Genomic DNA, 22,164 nt, shown 5'->3' on the forward strand with positions numbered 1-22,164 from the left:
GAGATACAACTATTCGTACTTGATGGATGTCCGTGTTGCATCTGCAAAATTGAAGGCGCCATCGCGCCTTCAATTTTGCAGATGGTGCAAGGTGTGAACTCACAATGATCCGCCTTATGCTGCTACCTAGATTCGAGAGAGATCTAAGAAAGGAGGCCTGGCCTAATGCAACTTGGTTCCTTCTGTTGAATTCTGTGCACTGTTCACTGGCTCATCGATCGAATTTTTCGGTTTCGGCGAAAAGAATCTCGTGTTCGTGTACTAGAACTCATGTATTAAAGCGAGTGGAAAAAGGAGTCTGGTTCAATAAACCAAAAATGTTGATCGATACTGAAAACTGACACTTTTTGAAAAAACTGCACGACACTCAGTGAGTTTTTCGGCGAATAAAATTGCTCTCCAGAAACATCAACTTTTTATGAAAAAACATATGCATTTTTTATTACTTTTGACATGAGGCAAGATGACTCCAATGTGAATCACAAACCATACCATAAAATGAATTTATAATGCGGCCTACAGTTGAGAGAATTTGATTATATTTTTTCTTGATTCGTCATCACTTTTCCTTTTTTTCTTTCTATCTTTCATATGTGTAGTGTCATATTTGAAGCAAATGACTGGAAAAATAATAAAAAACCGAAGAACTTCGGTCTATTTTTTCTTAATTCGTCATCCCTATTACTTTAGTCTTTCTATCTTTTAAATGTATTGTGTCATATTTAAAGAAATCGACTGTAAAAATTATAAAAAACCGAAGAACTTCGGCAACAGCTCCCCTGTGCGGACGGACAGGTTCAATGCGCACGCAGCAACCAGTCAAAAAACAGCAATATTCGTTCGCATCGGTCCCAGAGGCCTTAAAAGCTTTCAGGTGATTCTCTCTCTCTATAAAAAGGCTCTATCGAAGCCGTTGACAGCATTAACGACCCGGTTATTTGGTTTTCGCCGCCGAGAGGGCATCTTATCCAGCTCGACCAACGCCACTGAATCCGGACGGAAAAAGCGGCCCGATTGATTTCTAATGTGAGGCCATCCGAAACAGAGAACTCCTCTCACGGCGGCGGCTCCCATAATTATTATTAATCACTGTCACAGAGGTAGCCGGAGGGAACACCGGCAAGAAGTTGATTTTTCATCATCAAAAACCCATTACAGTGCGACAAAAAAAAAAGGAACAATTATTATTCTTTCTTTCAGCTCACGGCCCACTCGCTTTCAACAGGGGAGAACGACTAGACGGTGGGTGTGGAACCAAAACCGCGCATGTCCCATTCAACCCCTTCGTATCATCGGCGATTTTAGTTTCTTATTCTGGCGAGTCAAGTTCAGCCAGACAAGAGAAATCGCGGCGACCACTTCGCCCGGCGACTAAAACTACTTCCATGTACGACGCCCAATTGAAACTAATGTCGCCTTCTTTTTGCGTCGGGTTCGCGGCGAGGCGCGGCTTGAGGTTGCGCCCAACGCTGCGTTGCGCCCTAACGGCCGCCGATTTTTCACGTCAATGAAAGGCACGGCTCCTTCGGCGGGGTGTAATCGTGTACCGAAGTGACGTCACTTTGGCGAAACTCTTCACGCCCGAGGACTATTCTGCCGTGCTAAAGAGAAACACAGTACTAACATTTGAGAGTTGTCAAATTTCCTCTCTTAAAATATGAATGTTTGAAACAAATAATGAATATTTCTACGTGAAATTCTCTGATACTTTAGATCACATTGCAAAGAAAATTCTCTGGGAAATTGGACGGAAAATCGTATTTTATCAAAAGAAATTTGGTAACGTAAGAAGGTTCATACGGCGTTTTTCTAGTGCGGCAGTACTACTCCCATGGTTTGCCACACTACTTCCTCGTTGAACCCCGATTTCAATCATGTGGGTTTAACATGGGTCACTGGACTGCGTTAAGCAGAAAGGATCCAAGCCTCATCAGATATTGCCAAATTTAACCGGGCAATTTAATTTTTTACAAGAGAGTGTTTGTGCAGATTCCTTAAAAAATGAGGTAAAAATGAGGAAGCGTCAATTCCTTTAGACAAAATTTACTAAAACTCTCTACACCTCTTTGGTGCAACAGGTTTTAATTATCTTTCGAGAAATTTCCACCTTGTTATACCTGAACCGGATGAACCTCATGATTTGCCTCAGCTAAAGGATCTTAGATTTTTAGTGTGTACGATAAGTATCTAGATTTATTTTGCGAGGAAAGATCTGTACTTTTGAAGGATGCCTGTCATTCTTAATACGTTCAATTTCGTATAATACTGTGCGCAACACCTCTGTTGTGAAATAGTTGCTTCAGGCGCCGCCGCACGGCGGGCGAGCGGTCAGTGCGGAACGCGCATTGGCGCCTACAAACCTAAGTGGATACTTCAAGCATTGCGCAATGCGTGAAGTATCCACTTAAGTTTGTAGGCGCCGGTGAGCCTCTCACGCTGGAAGCACGCCGCTCCGCTCTGTTGGGCTCTAATATTTATACTCGCATAGTCAGCGTTTTTGAACTGATGATTTTGAAATGTTTGCACACTCTGCATTGACTATTCACATTTAAATTGATGAAAAAAAAATATGTATCAATTTATCAAAGGAGAGTAATAATATAATGTGTTTTTTAAATATTGGTGGTTCCGTGTCAAATTTAATGATTTCCAAGGCACTTTAATTTTTTATTAATACACACCAATAGTGAGAATTCCAAGCACCAAGAGGGAGATTTTCAGCCTTTCAGAAGGAAATTCACTGAGATTTGCACATAATCCGCTCGACCATTTTCGTGTAAAAATTGAAATGCCCGGTTTTTGGCAATAGCTAACGTGGCTTGGCTCCTTTCTACTAAACGTAGCTCAAGTATTCTGCCAAGCTACGGAAGAACACTGTATGAACAATTGAGCGACCAAAATCCTAGTCGAATATACTTTTTTCAGAGAATTTCAGGCTTCCGTAGTTCCGTACTTACGACTACAGAATTTTCCGACACTTTAAATAGGCCTTTAGACATGGTATGATTTTAAACAACGCTACATGGTTTCTCTTCAAAATTCCGTGTTTCCTTATTCCGACCCTGGTGAGATTATCACGGTTTTAAGATCATGTGTAAAGCAAAATATCCTTGGAGCATAAATAGTTGCCAAAAATGTATGACTAATAAACGGAGAAGGTATATCTTCATTGCCTACGAAAGAAATGAGGCCAAATAAAATCGGTAAAAAGTATTGTCACCAACATTATATCTGCAATTTGAAGGACTGTGTTACGACGCGTTTCGTGGAGAGAAACAGTTGTGGCCACATTTTGCCAACAAACTGAGGAAGATGAAGGGGAATGTTCTGTTCTTGGTCATTTAATTAATAAAAAGATAGACTGCGGGTATGAGGAAGGTAGGGGAGCGGTCTAAAAACGAAAAAGTGAATTACTAAACATTTGAAACTTCCTAAACACATCTTGACTGGTAAATACGGTCATTACCTCCAAAATGAATGACAATGATAATTGAATCTTATCGTAGGATAATTGGATTTTATCGTGGGGTTCCAGCGGTAAAAGTATTTAAATAATAATGCAAAGAGTGAAAAGTTCCGAGAGTAACCCTCGAAATGTTTAAGTCAAAAATAAATTATCAGAAATTAACCCCAACTCCTCCTCACTTCCTTGACTTTCACTTCGCGTGAATTAATTATCTTTGATGATTTGCATTGATTTAGATAGGTTCAAATTACGTATCAGTGCCCACTCGTCCATTACGCAATCGCTCACATTTTCCCCCACCCCCACCCTATTTACGATTCTTATGAAATAAACAAACATATTTATAGATCCACTGGATCCGTCCTTGGGAGGTAAAGTAAGGGCTTCCTTTCAATTTAAATGCCTCTTTGGTCTTATTTTGACGTAAAGACGCGGCTATTTTTAGACTGAACCCCCCCCCCCCCCCCCCCGAGTTTGCACTCTGTCAATGGGTTAATTGCGCTGGTCACAGAATCGTGTTCTGATGCTTGATTGTTGCAGATCAGCTAAAAATAATAAGATCTGCCCGAACAGCACCTTTCTACGTTCGCTACCAACCGAGATATCGGCCCTTGAGAAGACGAGTTTTTGACGCCATCCACCGCGGTAGTGACACCCTTGGTTTCTTCCACTACGCTTTCATCAGCCGGTGTGACGCACATTTGCACTGGTTGTTTAACGTGAAACAAGGATGGAAGTAGGGTAGAAGAAACCAAGGGTGTCATTACCGCGGTGGATGACGTCAAAAACCCGACTTTTTAAAGGGTGAGTCGCTAAATATTGAACGTAAAATGTTGCTGTTTGGGCAGATCTCATTATTTTTAGCTGATCCACAAAAATTAAGCATTAAAACACGATTCTGTGACCAGCGCAATTGACCCATTTACTTAAACATTCTATATGTAAGGAGCGTGTACCAAAAACGGCCTAAAAAAGAGCTGCACATCGGATTTTCATGATGCATATTTTTGTTCCGCTTGATTAGTTTACATTTATATCCTTTAACATATAACTTGTCGATCTAATATACTGAAAAAGAAATTCCTCTGGATTCAAACCTGCCGGACACTTCATTTTTAAATAAAATGGACTGAGACATAAAATCGCCGTGAAAGTACGTATTAAAAAAACCAGCTTGACGCTTTATAAAGTAATTTTCATTGATATTTTTGAAAATCAACACCAATGCTAATTTTTTACCGATTGTTACTTTGAGAAAAGAAGCCATTTTAAGCACGCAAAATCTCGAAAAAATGATGTAATATTACTAACGGGGAGAACATCTACCGATAAGAGAGAAGCCAAAAGAGCGAGTAAAATGACGATCGACAAGAATAAATTCACTTTGAGAAAGATTGCGCCGGAGAATGGACTGATTCCGTAGTCGAGTCATTCGACAATCTATAGAATCGACCTTTTCTTCCTGGAACAAATAGACTGTGTAAGTATCGATCATTCTTTTGCGCTTTTTGAAAGCGACTTATCGAAACACGTAGCCTCTGGAGGAGTCTACAACTTCGAGTTCTCCGTTCCCTCTTAAAAATCCTATTCCCTGCTGTTTCGCCGCAAATGAACGAAGCAATCCAGTTGCGAGTCCCGATGCAGTCATGCAGCACACTCTCGAAGTAATTACAGATAATTTAATCATAATAATACGATCATCGTCTGAATCAACCTACTCAAGCGTTCGTCCAAAGAGTTCTTTGTCGAATCGAAATGGTCTTTAGTTGGATACGGACTTATTGGATTCTTCTTAAAATGTAAACTAGGGGCAGGGCTGCAAAATCTGGAGAATGAAATTCCCCTTCACATTTTGGTAAGATTCCCTGACAATTAGAGTCCCTTTATACCCAGAGTTAAGACAACTCGATTATCTGGCTGGCCATGGAGGCACAAACGAGTGCACCCAAACGAACGATATTGAGGGATAAGGATAAGGAATCCTGCGATGTCTGTCGTCCAAAAACAATAACATCAACGCAGTTGATCAATTAAAAAGAAAATGAGATTGGTTTGTGAATAATTTCTTATTTTTTTTATTTTGGACCGATGGAAATAACAATTTACTCTTGATAAACCAAAATTAGGTAATACTTTCATTATTTTTGTTCACATTCGAGTCACCGCCATCTTGGTGCACTCGTTTGTAACTCCATGAGCGAGAACCAATCAGAATTGATTTTTTTTAGGCCGCTTTCAGCCCAACCAAAAGTTAGTTGTCGTAACTCTGGGTAAAAAGGGACTCTAGACAAATGAAGATATTCTAGATGGTCAAAAAGACATAATTAGAAATAATTTTTGGGAAAAATTTTTTTTCGAAAGGTCGCGCCCATTCTAGAAAGTAAATAAAGGTACTTAGCAATTTTTCTTTGACATTTTCGTCATTTTCCGTGAAGTTTACGAGGTTTCCCTGGCTTTTTAAAATTTCCTGACATTTCCTGGTATTCCCTGAAGGGAGTCTGCATAATGAAGGAGAAGAATTCCAAGACTCTTTAGGGTTATCACTCGTCATACCTTGCGTGCTCAGGAGTCTACCGCCATATATACAAAATTTTTCGTTTCGGCTTTACGAGAGAACGTTAAAACATTTGCAGCGATTGAGTTTGAGAGAAAGCTGCAGAAAAAGTACAGAGTAACAGTTTCTCGCTAGTCATTGTAATCGATCATTCCTACTCAAAAATCACAGAGCTTTTCCATTGTTACCTCGACTGCTGCGACATTCTTAGTCATATACTGCCATGCTAAGGAAGAACGCCGCATGAGCCCTCAGACGCTGCCAAATTTCCTTCGATAAAAACCGAATTAACAAGACGAATTGTGAGTATTTTTTTCCAATATTATTGTCAGAGAATTTTGTACGCAATTTAATCTAAAATATCTGAAAATATCAAAGAAAAGTGTGCATGAATGTCGTCAAAAATAAATTTTCTATCAAAGGAAATTTGGCAACTCTTGAAGGTTCATACGGCGTTTTCCTTAGTATGGCTGTACAGCGCTCGTCAAATATTATCACATGTATGCAAAAGGCTTTTTTGTAGCAAAATCGAGTTGGAGGAGGGGAAAATATACTTATAAAAAAGCATGTGGATTCAGCTTTTTTTTTAAGTCTAGCTTGCGTGTTCATACTCTCACCTTGATTCTCTGACTTTTATCGCGTGTGATTTTCCGTAAAGTATGATTAGGCAAGGATTAATTATGGATTGGCAGGAAGTATGGTTAGTAAGATTCAGTGGCGTGGCGTGAATGATCGAGTATCGATATTTCCCATTTGAAGCTGTGGTAAATAATCGAGAACCCCCTGTTTATCGATCCTTTTCTATAGGATTAAATGACAGATCAATCGATATATCGCAAAACACGCCATGCCACTGGTAGGATTGTAACATTGAGGTAGAAGAATTCAGTTTTCCCGTCAGAACCACACTTCGGATAATGAATTTTTCCAGCAAACAAAGACAATACATATTTGTATCATGTCTAACTATGTATAATGTACACGCCTTTCAAATTATTTCTAATTTAATTGACGTCTTCCTTTCAATCACAATATTATGACCATTATTTTCAAATTATTCTCTTCTCCTATCATTCTCTTTTGCGGAATATCCTTCACTCTGATTTCTGCCTCATTTTACCAGGATGGAGAGAACCATGCAGGCTCAATTTCCACTCTCTAAGCGCACTCCTCAATTTTCATTATTTCAATAGCAGTTCCTAATGAACTTATGAAAAGTGTATTTTAAAATCGAATGCACGATTGCACGAGTAATTCACTTATTTACGAGTATATATTGGATTTTCTTCGATATTTCCCCATTTGTAGCTAGTAAAGAATCGATTACAAAGGCGTTCGTTGTGAATCGATCCTTTTCCATAGGTTTAAATAGTAGATCAATCGCAGCACGCCCACCACTGCTTTTTAGACATGTTATTTTAGAGAACATATTCAGATGGTAGGAGCCTTGGAGGCCTCAAAACTCTTATCGCGAGATTTGGTTTGTAAGTCAAGATCATGTAAGAAAGTGAGACAGAGAATGGGTGCAATGACATGTATGCAGAATAAGGCACACTTGGAAAAAAAAAACACGTTGGATCTAGAGTCCAGACTCTTAAAAACTTCGACAAGAAAAAATACTCTCGATTCAATCAGATTTAAGCTTAAATCAAGAACCAAGCCTCTTAATTTGAGCGGATTTCCTTTTGATTTAAGCTTAAATCTGATTGAATCAAGAGTCATTTTTCTTGTCAATTTTTTCAAGAGCCTGGACTCTAGATCTAATGTGTTTTTTTTTCCAGTGCAGCTTAACAATGTAATGATATATAAAGCATTATATATAACACTAAATTTCGGAAAATTCCTTAAAGATGTAATAATGTGCGTATTTTTTGACGCGAACGTGTACAGCCAAAGAGATCTATTATTTTAACAATCAAACGACCAATATACGGAACTGTCGCAGTATAGCTAAGTTTTGAAAACGTCGACGCAAGGTTCGAGTCATTAACCTTGGTTTCAAAATAGACAAGAATTGCGAGATCGAAAGCCGGCGTCAATGTGATGAGTTTGCAAAAAAAAAAAAAAAAAAAAAAAAAAATCTAGCATTGTAGGTACCTAGCATGACAAGCAACATGGTAAAAACATGCTTATTTTCCCGTGAAAGTTGCGAGGTGATGATGAAAAGCACTTTGAATCATGAGTCTAGGAATTGAAAGGAATCATTCATGCGCCGAACGCCTTGCTCGCGCACGTCAGCGGAACTGAAGGTTTCGTCACCTCCCTGATGGTTTAAACAAATGCAATAATGCAACTTCATTTTGCATTCGTGCGAATTTTCCTCCGAGCGGATCACGAGAGGTCAAAAACCGCACGCAATTTCCTCGAAGCGGAGCACTGAAGGTAAAAAATCCGCAAGCAGTTGTGGTGACGTCTGCTTTTCGGTCCAGGAGCCGAATTTTGTCGGTTTTTTCACAAGGAGAGCAACATCCATCGATGAGTTCAAACCGCACCATCGGCCAATCAGCTGCTAAGCCGGACTTAAATGCAGTTGAGACCCTACCTAAACATATTTAAGTACGGTGGAAGGACCGACAAAATGCGGCCCCGGTTGTTGCCAAAGGTGAGAAAAGAAGGTGGGGAAATGGTGCTCGGTCCATACTATTTCGCGGGGGAAACAAAGCCAAAAAGTTCCAAAAAGTATAATTACTATCAAAAAAATGTTGAGGTAATGAGCTCTAATGAGTACCAGTAAGACTGAGGGAAAGAGCGTTTGGCAAGGTCGTTTAGCTCGGCTCAAACTATTTTCGACTCTAATTGAAAATTTTGGAATTTTTTTACTTTGTTTCCCCCGCGAAGAGGTAGTGGAAAATTCGGTGAATTTTGTGTGCCCATACCGCCCACCATTATCCATATCACTCGTGCTTTACGTTCGAGTGATGGCTCGAGTGGTTGCGATGAATCGATTGATATTCCGTTGAAACCTACAGAAAAGAATCGATTATCTGGGTCAACCTCGAAAATCGATTCTTTATCATAGCTCCGACTGGGAAAATATAAATAGCTGATGATTCACGCCTCGGCACGGGATGATGCGCGTAATCGGTAGAAAAAGGCTCCCGATTCCAGGAAAAAAGGGGAAAAATCTCGCGTACTTACGCGTAAAACCTTATTTTTCCATTAAAATCGCTCCCCAACGATGAAATTGTGCTGGCTAAAACAAGTTAGCGAGAAGTGAAGCAGGTTCGTCCGTCAGTTTTTTAAGTCTCACTGGTGTGTTGACACTGTAATCTTGACTCTGTGCCTTCTCCGTGGTGTGATTTGCTACTAAGATAGAAGACTTTGGTTTCGCGAAGAGAAAAAACCTGACAAGAATGAATTTTTGCGGTAAGCGAATTGAGTATCAGGAGAATGTGGATCCCTTCAAACAAGGAGGTCGAAAGTTGAATCCTTAACGAAAAACCGGTTGCTATTTTGAAAGTTAGCAACCGTTTAACCGCTTTTCCTCCGATTAAATCTGTTAAAAATATCGATTTTAGATGAGTCAAGCTGCATCGCCAAGAATCGATTGTTTCACATACGTTTAAATAGAGGAAAAACAGAGTTGCCAACATTCAAGAATCGCCACTATGAATAATCTTGGTTGATAGATTCCTTTCTAAGCCATAGGTTTACATCGATCACAGAAATTTGATAACGATTCAACAATTGGCGCTTTAGCATTATACCCGGCTGCTTTTCTTGCTTTTGACGCAATATTTTGACCATGATTGTTTTAAATTGTATTTAACGTTTATTTTCACAAATGTACTTTCTGCCTTGTTACAAATAATTGCAGAGAATTTAGAGAATACAAGTGTGCTTCATTCGGCCCCAATTTTCATTTTCTAGTGTCATTCTTTTTTATTTTTCAGAGCGAGTTATCCCAATGCCATAACACAAAGTAATGTCTTAATCCTATTTGATTAAGGCATTACTTTGTTGCTAAATCAAAATAAAATTTTGCTCATTTCTTAAATAATTTTTAACTTTTTAGATGATCTTGTGATGGTGGTTGAATTGCAAGAAATCTTCGATGAAATTCACCAAAAAAGTGTGGTTATCCTTTCTGAAGCTTTATTAAATTGTCTACTGTTGCCATTAATTGTGATTTTCATCGATCTCTTGCACATTGAAAGAATTCGTGTTTATTATTTTTTTAGGACATATACCTTCTTCTTGTGCAACATTTTTTACGCTTAAAAATTGAGACAGCTTTAATTATAATTTATTTAGGGTCAGTCGCAACATTCCATATAAACTCTTTAAAGAAGTGCCTTATTGTGGACCTCCAATAAAGCACCTACCCTAATTACTTTAAAAAGGGGTTATGTCTCTCGTTTCAACTTACATACATTCCTAAGGGCAAGAAAAAGCCGAGAATTTGATTTTATTGGAAATTGGCATCATGATGGTAGGTTAAAGCATTTACCAAAAAAAAAAATTTAACCCATTCAAAAACCTTGGATCTAATAAGTCTTTTTGCCTTCTTCCCTTAATATTAGAATATTACCGAACAAAACATTCATATTACGTCCTACAGTGTATTTTCCTTTCTACGACCGTTTATTCTCTCTTTCCTCTTGTCCATCTTTAAGACACTCTTTAATTTTCCGAGTAAAAACCTCAAAAAACTCCGATCTGCACGGTTTTATTTTTCCCTCTTTCTCATTTCCTAAATGTTAAAAGTACCAACGTTTTCAAGTCATTTTCAATGTACATGAAGTTACGCTTGATCCCTTTCCGCGGGGATTAAACAACTCGTATTCGTCAATAAAAAGTTCACGTCGATTTTTTTCCTTCAGATTTAATCTATCGGTCCGTTATATTATCCGGAGCGGTTTTACTGATATTTGCAAAGCCAAATTCAGCCAACATTCAGAAAACGGAGATTGGATTTACAAAGATAAATTCCCTGTATAATGCTAACTTGCTAGAGCCTGGACATATCCTCATCAGCAACGTTGACAACATTCACCTCATGGGCAGGTAATGAAAAAGTTTCATACTAGCGCTATTAGTGGGAAAGGGTCGGGACATTGGAAAATTCTAAAATAGGATAAAGCCATCAAACAACTTTAAATGGACCACTATAGACAAGGTACAAATTTCAACATTCTAATACATGTTTCGTAACTGAAATTTCACGTAAAACACGATGCACATGATTAAAATTGCCGAAATTAACTCCTTATGAAGATATTTAATGATTTAAGTTGATACGTGAATTCAAATCACCCGCTCATGAAAACTCAATGCTCTACGTGATTCACATCGCGCTCTAAACATTATCATGATAGTCTCTGCTATATAAAAATCTGGCAACCTCAATCTTGACGCTTTGGCTCAGCTATAGCAAATTGCTTAAAGTTTGAACAACACATGGTGGGAAATGAACATTGCTCGATTGAGGAGCTTGCTGAAACCGTTGTAGTGCGCGATTTGACTCATGTAAATCTTTGAGTTTTTTATGAGCGGGCAGTTCAAATTCCTCGTAACCAATGTGAAATAAAAATGTTAATATCTTCTTTAGGAGTTGGTTTCAGTAATTTTCGTTGCGCGAATCGTATTCGACGTGAAATTCTGGTTAAGAAGTATGTATCAGATTGCTTAAATTCTTACCTTGTCTAGTGGTCCATTACCCAACAATCAGACTAATCACAACTCTACAGCGCTACCAAAACTGCACTCTAACCACGTAATTCGCTAGAATCAACTTATTAATGTTCGTGATTCTCCACAAATTACAAACTCCGGTATGGTGTTAACTTGTTTATTTTTTTCACTGATTATTGATTAGAATAGCCTTGATGAAGCCTTTCTTTATTCTCTTGGTTAACGTCTCGTGGTGATGTTAAAAACTATGCATAGCTGCAGTTCTTTAACCCATTTAGAAATGCCGTATTTCAGGATTTTAAGACTTGTGCAATTGTGCATTCTTGGAACCGTCCAAAGGAATTTCAGCCGGCAAAGCTGAGGAAATTCTATTTCTTAATACAAGAGCACAAAGGAAACATTTACAAAAATATTGTGACAAACAATACTCCAAAATACTAAACCAAACCGGGGCTAAGGTGGATTGAAGTTAGCAGATCAAAACTTGCAGTTTTGAGAATTAAAAATTCAATATTACTAATTCTAATCTGCCATTTTTAAGGCGCCAATAATGAAAGCAAAACGGCACCTTTTCTTGCATGGAAACGAATTAAATCGATTACAAATAATTTTTTAGGGGGCTCCCATGGAAGTGTCAAAATCCATCACGAAAAAAACGTTTTTACGTCAGAGACTCGAGATCCGCTTTTTTAAAATATTTTCTGAGTTTTAGACCTGCCCAAGTTTGCGTCTTGTCAGCCCTATGTCAGACCGTCTCACCAATGTCTGTTGCTACACTGGAAGAAAAGTCGCTTGGATCTAAAGTTCAGACTCTTGAAATCAATGACAAGAAAAAATACTCTTGATTCAATGAGATTGAAGCTTAAATCAAAAGGAAACCCGCTTAAACTAAGAGACTTGGTCCTCGATTTAAGCAAAAATCCGATCTAATCAAGAGTATTTCTTCTTGTCGATGTTTTTAAGAGTCTGGACTCTAGATCCAAGCGACTTTCTTCTCCAGTGTACATAATTCGTCGTTTCCCGCACGGAGGAACGTAACTGCATTTCAATGTTGCCAAATTTTCTTGCGCAGATTGCATTTTTACCAGGAGGATTTTGGGCATTTCTGACTGAAAAATTCATTGATTTTTCTTCCGATTTCATGCGAAAATCAGACCAATTTTCGACAAAAATCGCGCAGGTCTACTCTTGTTAAATATTGAATTGTTTGTGTCAATTTAGCAACCTTGGAATAGAGTTACGTTCTTTCGTCCGGGCGACGACGAATTATTATTGTTCTCAAACAATGGCAGGGGCTGGATCTTCAAATTCCATATTTTCAATAAAGAAATACGACAATTATTACATTATTTACGCTAGTTAGTACATAATTATTGTTCTCAAACATTGTCAGGGGCTGGATCTTCAAATTCCCGCACACAGTGTGCCCGTTCGCGTACGACGTGGAGTTCCACGCCTTCAAGCTCCCTCTGGACCGCAAGTACGATCAGAACCTCATGGTCAAGATCATCGGAACCGCACCTTACCCGGAGAGGAGCATCGCGCTGGCAGAACGACTCGCCTGGAAGCACGTACCGCACCACCCGTGGTACTGCAGAAGGGGCGATTACTGGCGGTACATCCTCCACGGGGAGCGGCCACGACCCGCCATCAAGAGACTGATGATGAAGTCGTGTCCCCTGGCGATGCCGGTGGGTGACTTGACCCCCGATTATATCAGAAGTGAGGAATTCCAATTCTTGGATTTCAACGGGCGTTGGAACGGTGTCTTGGAGCTACGGGCTACTGGCAGGAGTAGGTTTTGCCTCCTAGGGAAGGCGTTCAGGTATTACCAGAGGCCGCAGCGACGAAGTACTCTAAAGCTGCCGCTTGAAGAGATTCTGATAGTGTAAGCAAGAACCCGCTAACACACGTACACTCTAGAGTCCCTTTATACTGAGAGTCAAGACAATAACACCCCTCATGGAGTCACACACGGGAATAAAAATTACACAAATTGAACGTTTTTCGTGATCTTTGATCGGCTCATTCTTTAATTCCTTTCTACGTTCCTTCTCTCATTCCGTTTGTTCCTTGTCGAACCCGAAATTCCTCGGTCCATTCCAGATTATGATCTTTGCAATTTGTGAAAATGTAATCTTTATTCCCGTTTGTGACACTGTGGAGGCCTAAAATACGGGAACCAATCAGAAATGGATTCAAATTGTCTTGACTCTCAGTATAAAGGGACTCTAGTGTAAGCAAAAAGCCGCTAACACACGTACACTCCGAATGTACATTCTGGCCTAGAGTACCTATGCATATAGCGAGAGTATGGACAGATCGCTTCATGGAGGGCTTAGGGCCCAGAAGTGCAGCCACCCTTCTAACCAACTTCTAACGCACAAAATTTCACTGCCAGTCTGTACATGCCAATTCTAACCAAGATGGCTAAGAATGTACATAAATGAGCGTTCCTCCGCAAAAATGAGTGAATTTATGCAACAAGTAAGTCAAATACGTGCTTTATAAACGATGGTTTGTAACAATTGTATTAGTAAAGCGTTCTGGATAATTGAGATTCATAGGTTGGCTGCATTTCTGGGCCCTAACTTTATTCGCACAGACATCGGTGAAGGCCCGATGGATTTTCGGAGTTTCACATCTGGCTATACTCTCGCTATACAGGTACTCTATTCTGACCTACTACGCATGCGCGGAAATCGCGAATGTACACTCGTCATTCTCTTGGAAAAGAATGTACAGTTTGACGAGAGGAAGGAGATACCCGCGACGATCTTTTACTCATTCCTGTGACTTGTAGTTGTTCAAGAGAACAAAATGAGGAACACTCTCCATGCCTGCGCATGTGCAATAGGCCAGAATGTGCATTCGGAGTGCACGTGTGTTAGCGGCTTAATACTGCCGTGCTGAGAAAGATCGCCGTATGCACCTTCAGACGTTGCTAAATTTCCTTCGATAAAAACCGAATTTAGTAGGAAAATTCTTAATATTATTTTCCGAAATTTTCAGACAATTATATACGGAATTTGATCTAAAATGTCTGAAAATTTTGAAGGAAAATATACTTAAATTGCGTCAAAAATACATGTTTTATCGAGGGAAATTTGGCAACTCTCGAAAGTTCATACGGCGTTCTCCCCTCAGCAAGGCAGAATATAGCAGGGTTGCCACAGTCAGGGATACCGGGAAAACCGGGCAATGTCAGAGAATTTTCTGAAGTCAGGAGAAACCTGGAAATGTCAGGGAAAATGACGAAAATGTTAAGGAAAAATCGTAAAGTCACCTCTATTTGCTTTCTCGAGTGGGTTTGAGGTTTCGAACGACAAATTTGCCCAAAAACTATTTCTAACTATATGTCTTTTTAAAAATTGAATATATCGCCGGTAAAAGGGAACATACGCGTACGTCCCTCTTTTCCGTTGCCTCGCTCATTTAAAGCCTCATATCCTGAAAAATGCATCCACTAAGTTTCATAGCGATACCTTAATTTTAATGTACGTCATTAAGGGTAAAATAGGTTGAATTTACGTATTTGGATGAGTTTGTCGGAGAAAGGGGACATATACCTACATATTCAGATCCTCCTTCAAGTGAAGACATTGCGCCACGAGTCAACGTGATTCATCAAAAATATAAGGAAGTAATTTACTTAGGGTATCTAAACTGAAAGCGTGAATAAAAACTCTGGGAAGGATGAACTTACATCATGGATGAGCCCTCATGCAACCTCTTAGGCAATCTGTAAACTGTCAAAATGACATTTTTATTTTTAAGACAATATGTCTTGAATAATGTCAGGGAGACAATTTTATTATTAATAAAGTTTTTTCTTTTTTTCTTCTTTGTTCCCTAATTAAGTGGCCTACATTGTTCCTTCTAGTATGAAAATGCGGCAAATATGAGGAAAAACAATGGAGGATTTGCAAATGTCTGGACTTAGATAAATGTTATTAATAAGTAGAAGCAGTGGCGTGCCGCACCATGCGACATATCGTTTGATATGCCATTTAAACCTATGGAAAAAGATCAATAAACAGGGTGTTAGCAAAAAATACCTCAATAATCGATTCTTCACCTCAGCTTCAAATGGAGGAGGTATCGATAATCCACGCCTCGCCACTGAGAAGAAACCACACTTGGTGAGATGAGCACGGGAATATCCTAGGTTTTAAAATTGCACTAATGTCAGGGGATTTATGACAAAATGTACCGAGTAAAAAACCACACGTTTTAATGGTCCATTTCGATCTATGACGTTACGAAGCACTTACATTTTTTTTCACTTTTAAAGCTACTTGATTCCGTTTTTCCACCGGAGAAAAAGTTATAAAAAATATTGCGAACTCAACTCATTAGGTACTAATGTATGAAGCAAGTTTCTCTTAAAATTGAAAAAAAAAAATCTAATGCACATCCTTAATCGACTTTCCCCACATTTGCCAAAAAACTAGAGCATTGCGTCGATTAAAATGAGCTCCACTTTGTCAAGTTAAGAAGAACGCCTTTTTAGCAGGACGCACATTTTTTTACGGGACGAAGCTCTCTGTGATTTTTAGAATCTTTTGACCGGCTTTCAAAAGCCGATAGGCCGATGGACAAGGTATTATTCGGATGGACATGATTAGACCTAGTCTAATTACATCGGACCTCGCCTAATTTCTTCTAGTTGCTTGTTGTTTTTGAACAGAGATCTATGTTTTTCCAACTCAACTTGGAAAAGCTGAAAATGAGAAAATTCTTAACAATTTCACTTTTCGTTGCCATTTAATACTCATAAGAATCAAAAACCTATCACAAAAAACCCGTTCCCTCAGATTACTCAATTGACTTTTGAAGCTATGTTTACATGTTGAACCAATCGATATCGATACAATATTACCTGTTTGATGTATCGAATACGATCTGTGGCACAGCAACGGCTGTCTTCAGTGAGATTGGCAACACGACGGAGGAACCTCGCACAGTGGATCGAGTCGATCAGATAAGTCGCACATGAAATCTTTAACTATTACCGCCAATTTCGACGTTTATTCCGTCACATTTAAAGTCCAAGGGGTGCCTCTGGAAGAATATTTCACGGGAAAACCAATGGAATCACTTTTAGAACCTCAAAATGGGTCGATTGCGCTGGTCACAGGGTCGTGTTATGATGTTTGGTTCTTGAACATATGTTAAAAATAATAAGGTCGGTCCAAGCAGCAATTTTCTATGTTCAATAATAAAGGAGATATTGCCCTTTGAAAAGTCGGGCTCCCAACGTCATCCACCGTGGTAGTGACACCCTCCCTTGGTTTCTTCCGCCTTGCTTTCATCCCCTGGTAAAAATTGGCAGTAGAATCTGTGTTCCAAAATACCATAGACCTACAGCCGGCTGTAAAGATTTCCAATAGCTTCAACAGCCGGCTATACAATTTATTATAGCCTTTTATAGCCGATGGCGATTAAGCAACAGCCAGGCGATAAAGTGTATGCTAAATGTTACTAATTATGGATGCTAGGACTTCGTGAGTTTTTGGAATAATGCTCTCTCTTTGGGCCGTAGCATCTTGATTTATTTGCGAGGAAAGCTCCGTACTTTTGATGGATGCCTGCCATTACTAATATATTAGAGCGCCTTCAGTTTCATATGATACTGTGCAATACCTCTGGTGTGAAATAGTTGCTTCAAGCGCCGTGGCACGCTGCGGCGGCACGGCAGGCGGGCAGCCAGCGCGAAACGCGCATTGGCGCCTACAAACCTAACAGGGATACTTCACGCATTGCGCAACGCATGAAGTATCCCTGTTAGGTTTGTAGGCGCCAGTGCGTCGCCGCTCTCCGCTTTGTGTTAGGCTCTAATATTTAATCTGGCGGAGTCAGCGTTATTCAACTCATGATTTTGAAATGTTTGCACATCCTTTATGAATTACTCTCATTTTAATTGATGAAAAAAATACGTATTAAAGGAAAATATAACGTGTGTTTTGTAAATATTAAGGTGGTTCCGTATCAAACTTAATGATTTTCAAAGCACACGAATTTCTACACAATTTTTTATAGCCTTTTATAATCGATGGCGAAAAAGCAACAGCCAGGTGATAAAGTGTAAAGCCCGGCGATAGGAACTATAGCCCGGCCGTATGATTTTCTCCGCATTCTACAGCCAGCTATATGATTTTCTGTAGCCTTCTTTAGCCGTCTATAAGAATTCCTATGGTATTTTGAAACGCAGCTTTTATCGCCAATTTTTACCAGGGTCAGTCCGTGTGACGCACATTGGCACTGGTTGTCTAACATGAAACTTGGATGAAAGCAAAGTGGAAGAAACCAAGGGTGTCACTACCTCGGTGGATCACGTCAAAAACCCGACTATTCATAGTTCGATATATTAGTTAATATTAAAAGCAGAAAGTTGATGTTTGGACGGATCTTGTTAATTTTAGCTCATCCACAAAAATCAAGCATCAAAACACGATTCTGTGGCCAGCGCACCTGACCAATGGAGATGTTGCATGTGTGAGGGATTTGCGATTTGACCATTGATTCTTACTTAAAAGTTCGCGAGAAACACGATGGTGCCACTGGTTTTCTCTAAAATCATCTCCCAAGTTCAAAAAAAGCTCTCAAAGTGAGGCCAAAATGGAGGGATGTGCCACGCTACCCTGAGAGTCCAACTCTACATCAAAACAAACTCTCCATGCAAAGATAGGGATTCGAGCAAATACATTATTAGGGTTGTCACTTTATTTGGGGACTCCAAAACTGAAAACACGACAACCCTGCTAATGTATTTGCTCCCTATCTTCGCATGAAGAGTTTGTCTTGATGCAGAGGTGGACTCTCAGGGTAGGGTGGGATATCCCCTCCAGTTTGGCCTCAACTCGAGAGCTTTTTTGAGCTTGGGAGTTGATTTCAGGGAAAACCAGTGGCACCATCGCGTTTCTCGCGAACTTTTACACAAGAATCAATAGTCAAATCGCAAATTCCTCACACATGCAACATCTCCAGCATTTCATCACATTTCCAAATTCAAGGGGTACTAAATGTAGAAAATTTCACAAGAAAACCATTGAAACCATCACGGAAAAAAAAAGAATTGCTGATTCAGCAATTCAATTGCTAAAAACAGTGAGTGCAATGGTTCAACGCAGATTTTCTAACAAAAAAATGCTACTTTAACCACCCCCGTGGTTAAATTAGTTTACAATGTGGTTAAAGTAGCATTTTTTGTTGTAAAATCTGCGTTGAAACATTGCACTCACTGTTTTTAGCAATTGCATTGCTGAATCAGCAATTCTTTTTTTTCCGTGCACTTTTAGGACGATAAAGTTTTGTATAAACGGAGTTATAAGCGTTTAAAGTTTCCAAATTGTGTCCGACCTCGCTCCACCGTGCGGCAGGGATAATATGAGACGAAATGTGAGGCGGATACAAAACGGGGGAGATTAATGGAATACTCTGCAAATAGTGACGTGCTCCCGTGCCCCGTCCACGTGGAGCATCCTTGATATCAATATGAGGGGGCCCCCGGGAGGGGGGGGGTGGGGGGGGCCGGGGGAGAGGGGGCGGACTGCATAAAAGGACGCGAGGAGTTCTCAACCTCATTGGTTTCCAGCGCCGCTGTCAAATTTGATCCCCGCAACGGCTACCGATTTCATGCCGTGATCTCGTCACCTTCCAGGCAAAGTATCACAAGCGCCATGCGACGTTTAAAAATTTCCGCCGCCATTTTATTTTTTTACAGAGAAATTGTTAACGAAGCTGTCCGAAAATTTCACTGAATTTTCTTTGTGCTGCCGATAAAATTTAGTGAAATTTCCAATCAGATTCAACCAACAATTTCTCAGTAAGGAAATAAAATGGCGGCGGAAATTTTTAAACGTCGCATGGCGCTTGTGATACTTTGCCTGGAAGGTGACGATCTTCTCTCCGTGTTAGCGCCCTTTCATTCTCGTTCACTCTCACTATAGGCCGTATTAGCAGCTCATTTCTTCAAGAGACCCTTTATGGTTTTGTGATTAAAAAGGGTTTAAGGAAATTCTCGAAACAGCGCCATAAATAGAATTTTATGAGAAAAATAAGAAATTAACTGAAACTAACTTGGTATGTGACATTTTTCGAAAGAGCTTTTTCAATCCTCGAAAATACGGAACAAGTAGTGCTGGAGTTGGAATTACCTGGAACAGAAAATAAGGACTCGATTAGGTAATTCAACTTGACGACAGTCAGAGGAGAGAGTTTTAAAAAAATTGAATGATGACAGGAAAATTAGTGAGAGAATCGTCGATGGCGTGCCTTGTGTCTTGCCTTGCAATGAATCGATTGATCTATTATTCGAACAAATGGAGAAGGATTAGGAGATGTTGCATGTGTGAGGAATTTGCGATTTGACTGTTGATTCCAACGTAAAAGTTCGCGAGAAACACGATGGTGCCACTGGTTTCTCTTTGAAATCAACCCTCACGCTCAAAAAAAGCTCTCAAAGTGAGGCCAAAATGCCCGATGATATTCCACGCTATCCTGAGAGTCCACCTCTACATCAAGACAAACTCTCCATGCAAAGATAGGGAGCAAATACATTAGCAGGTTGCCGTGTTTTCAGTTTTAGAGTCCCCAAATAAAATGGCAGCCCTGTCAATGTATTAATTGCTCCTATCTTTGCATGGAGAATTTGTTTTGGTGTAGAGGTGGACTCTCAGGATAGCGTGGATATCCCCTCCATTTTGGCCTAAACTTGAGAGCTTTTTTTGAGCTTGGGAGTTGAATTCAGGGAAAATCAGTGGCACCATCGTGTTTCTCGCGAACTTTTACACAAGAATCAATAGTCAAATCGCAAATTCCTCACACATGCAACATTTCCATTCTGCTTCGATCACTGAAAAAAAAGGGTTGTAGTATAGACATACCGTCCGTTCCGGGCTCAGAGGCTGGAATTTCCGAATGCTGGAGCCGTAGCTTCGATTGCTCCGGCCTCTGCGCCCGGAACGCGGACAGTATGAGTATGTTTATATGGCCCGTAAGTACGGCCTCCAGGGCCGGAATTTTATTTCAGAAACCGAATATGGTAAAAACTGAGGGAAGAGGGCAAACTTGTCGATTGTAATTCAAAGGAGGGGGAGTGAGGAGTTGACTTAAACATGTCTTACAAAGTGTCTTACGCGATATTTGAACTTCCTCAGGGTAACTGCGGAGCTAAGTGTCTGCATATAGAGCTAAATGGCGTGTAGCAAGGGGAAGGTAAGGTAAAGCGCCTTCAATTACCTTCGTATGCAATATAGACATACGTTTAAGCGCATGAATAGTCGCATTTTCAAATTTAGGCATCGATATCTTGTGGTATCGTGCGACCCTACGAACGCATTCAATAAAAAAGAATCCGCCTGCCTGCATTGAGACTTCTGGAAAATGCATACGCGGCCCTCAACCGGAAAAGGAACTTTAGTCCCCTCTGGTAAAATTGTCAGGTGCGCTACTTTGGTTGAATTAGGGAGGAAAATTTGACTTCTAGATTCCGACGGCGAACTCTCTTCAGTGATCTTAAAATTAAGCTCCGAGTGGTTCAACTCATCTTTTGGCAACGAGGGCAGCACAGTTTCACTGCAATCCGGCATTTTGTGTCCTTAAAACGAAAGATTAGACTGTTTGACATTTAATCTTTTGAACTGCAAACTTCAAACCACCGTATAACTTCAGGTTAGAATGACATTTTTATGCAGTTTCTTTTTCCAAGAATGTGTGTAGAGCACTTTATTTTCCGGATCAACACATCTTAGATTTGTGTTTCTACGACCCTGTATTTTTTCCTGTGCATGGGCACATTCTGTGCTGATTAAAGCACTGATAAAAAAAGTTGTTCTTGTGTATTACTTTGGCTAATAAAGGAAGTGAAACACAAACCAAACACACATTTTGTGTTGATTTTGGTACAACTTGCGTTGAATTTTGCGCAAGAAACACTGGGAAACTGAAAATATGCAATCATCCGATTGTGATGTTAATATTCACCACTAGTTTTTCATTGAATTTCTGCAAGAAAGCTAGTTGGCATTTTCTTTTGAAATCGTCAACCGAGTTCTAGGGTTATTTTGTGTTTTACTTCCCTCATTACACAAACTTTTGTGTTTTACTTCCCTTATTACACAGACTTTTGTGTTTTACTTCCCTTATTACACAAACTTTTGTGTTTTACTCCCGTTATTACACAAACTTTTGTATTTTACTTCTCTTATTACACAAACTTTTGTGTTTTACTTCCCTTATTACACAAACTTTTGTGTTGGAATTTCCCTTACTACACAAACTTTTGTGTTTTACTTCCCTTATTACACAAACTTTTGTGTTGAAATTTCTCTCTGTGTGCCAGTGTAATGTACGGGCGTCGGTAGTAAGCTGCAAGATTAACCCAAATAAGCCTGACCTACATGTTTGGTTCCAAAATGTTCCAGCATCAGTGTGAGAGTCATAGCTCGTTGATTTGGAATATATTCCGCTTTGAAGCTGCTTTCTGACGCCACGAGGAGATACAGGA

At 39.7% G+C, this 22,164-nt stretch overlaps 1 protein-coding gene across 1 annotated transcript; it reads left to right on the forward strand.

The window, feature by feature from the left end:
• The first annotated feature begins 8,920 nt into the window (after positions 1 to 8,920).
• LOC140225310 (uncharacterized) lies at positions 8,921 to 13,599 on the forward strand. The gene is made up of 3 exons (XM_072303765.1): positions 8,921 to 9,386; positions 10,844 to 11,027; positions 13,048 to 13,599. Exons 1-3 carry the CDS (start codon positions 9,374 to 9,376, stop codon positions 13,544 to 13,546), a joined length of 696 nt encoding a protein of 231 aa, XP_072159866.1. The 5' UTR covers positions 8,921 to 9,373; the 3' UTR covers positions 13,547 to 13,599.
• The last annotated feature ends 8,565 nt before the right edge of the window (positions 13,600 to 22,164 follow it).

Source organism: Bemisia tabaci, chromosome 8 (genome assembly GCF_918797505.1).
Source record: "Bemisia tabaci chromosome 8, PGI_BMITA_v3".
NCBI lineage: Eukaryota > Metazoa > Arthropoda > Insecta > Hemiptera > Aleyrodidae > Bemisia > Bemisia tabaci.

Excerpts from the sequence above, each read along its gene's own strand:
- LOC140225310 (XM_072303765.1), top strand. Across the intron at positions 11,028-13,047 it reads AACATTCACCTCATGGGCAG|GGGCTGGATCTTCAAATTCC; the intron begins GTAATGAAAAAG and ends AAACATTGTCAG.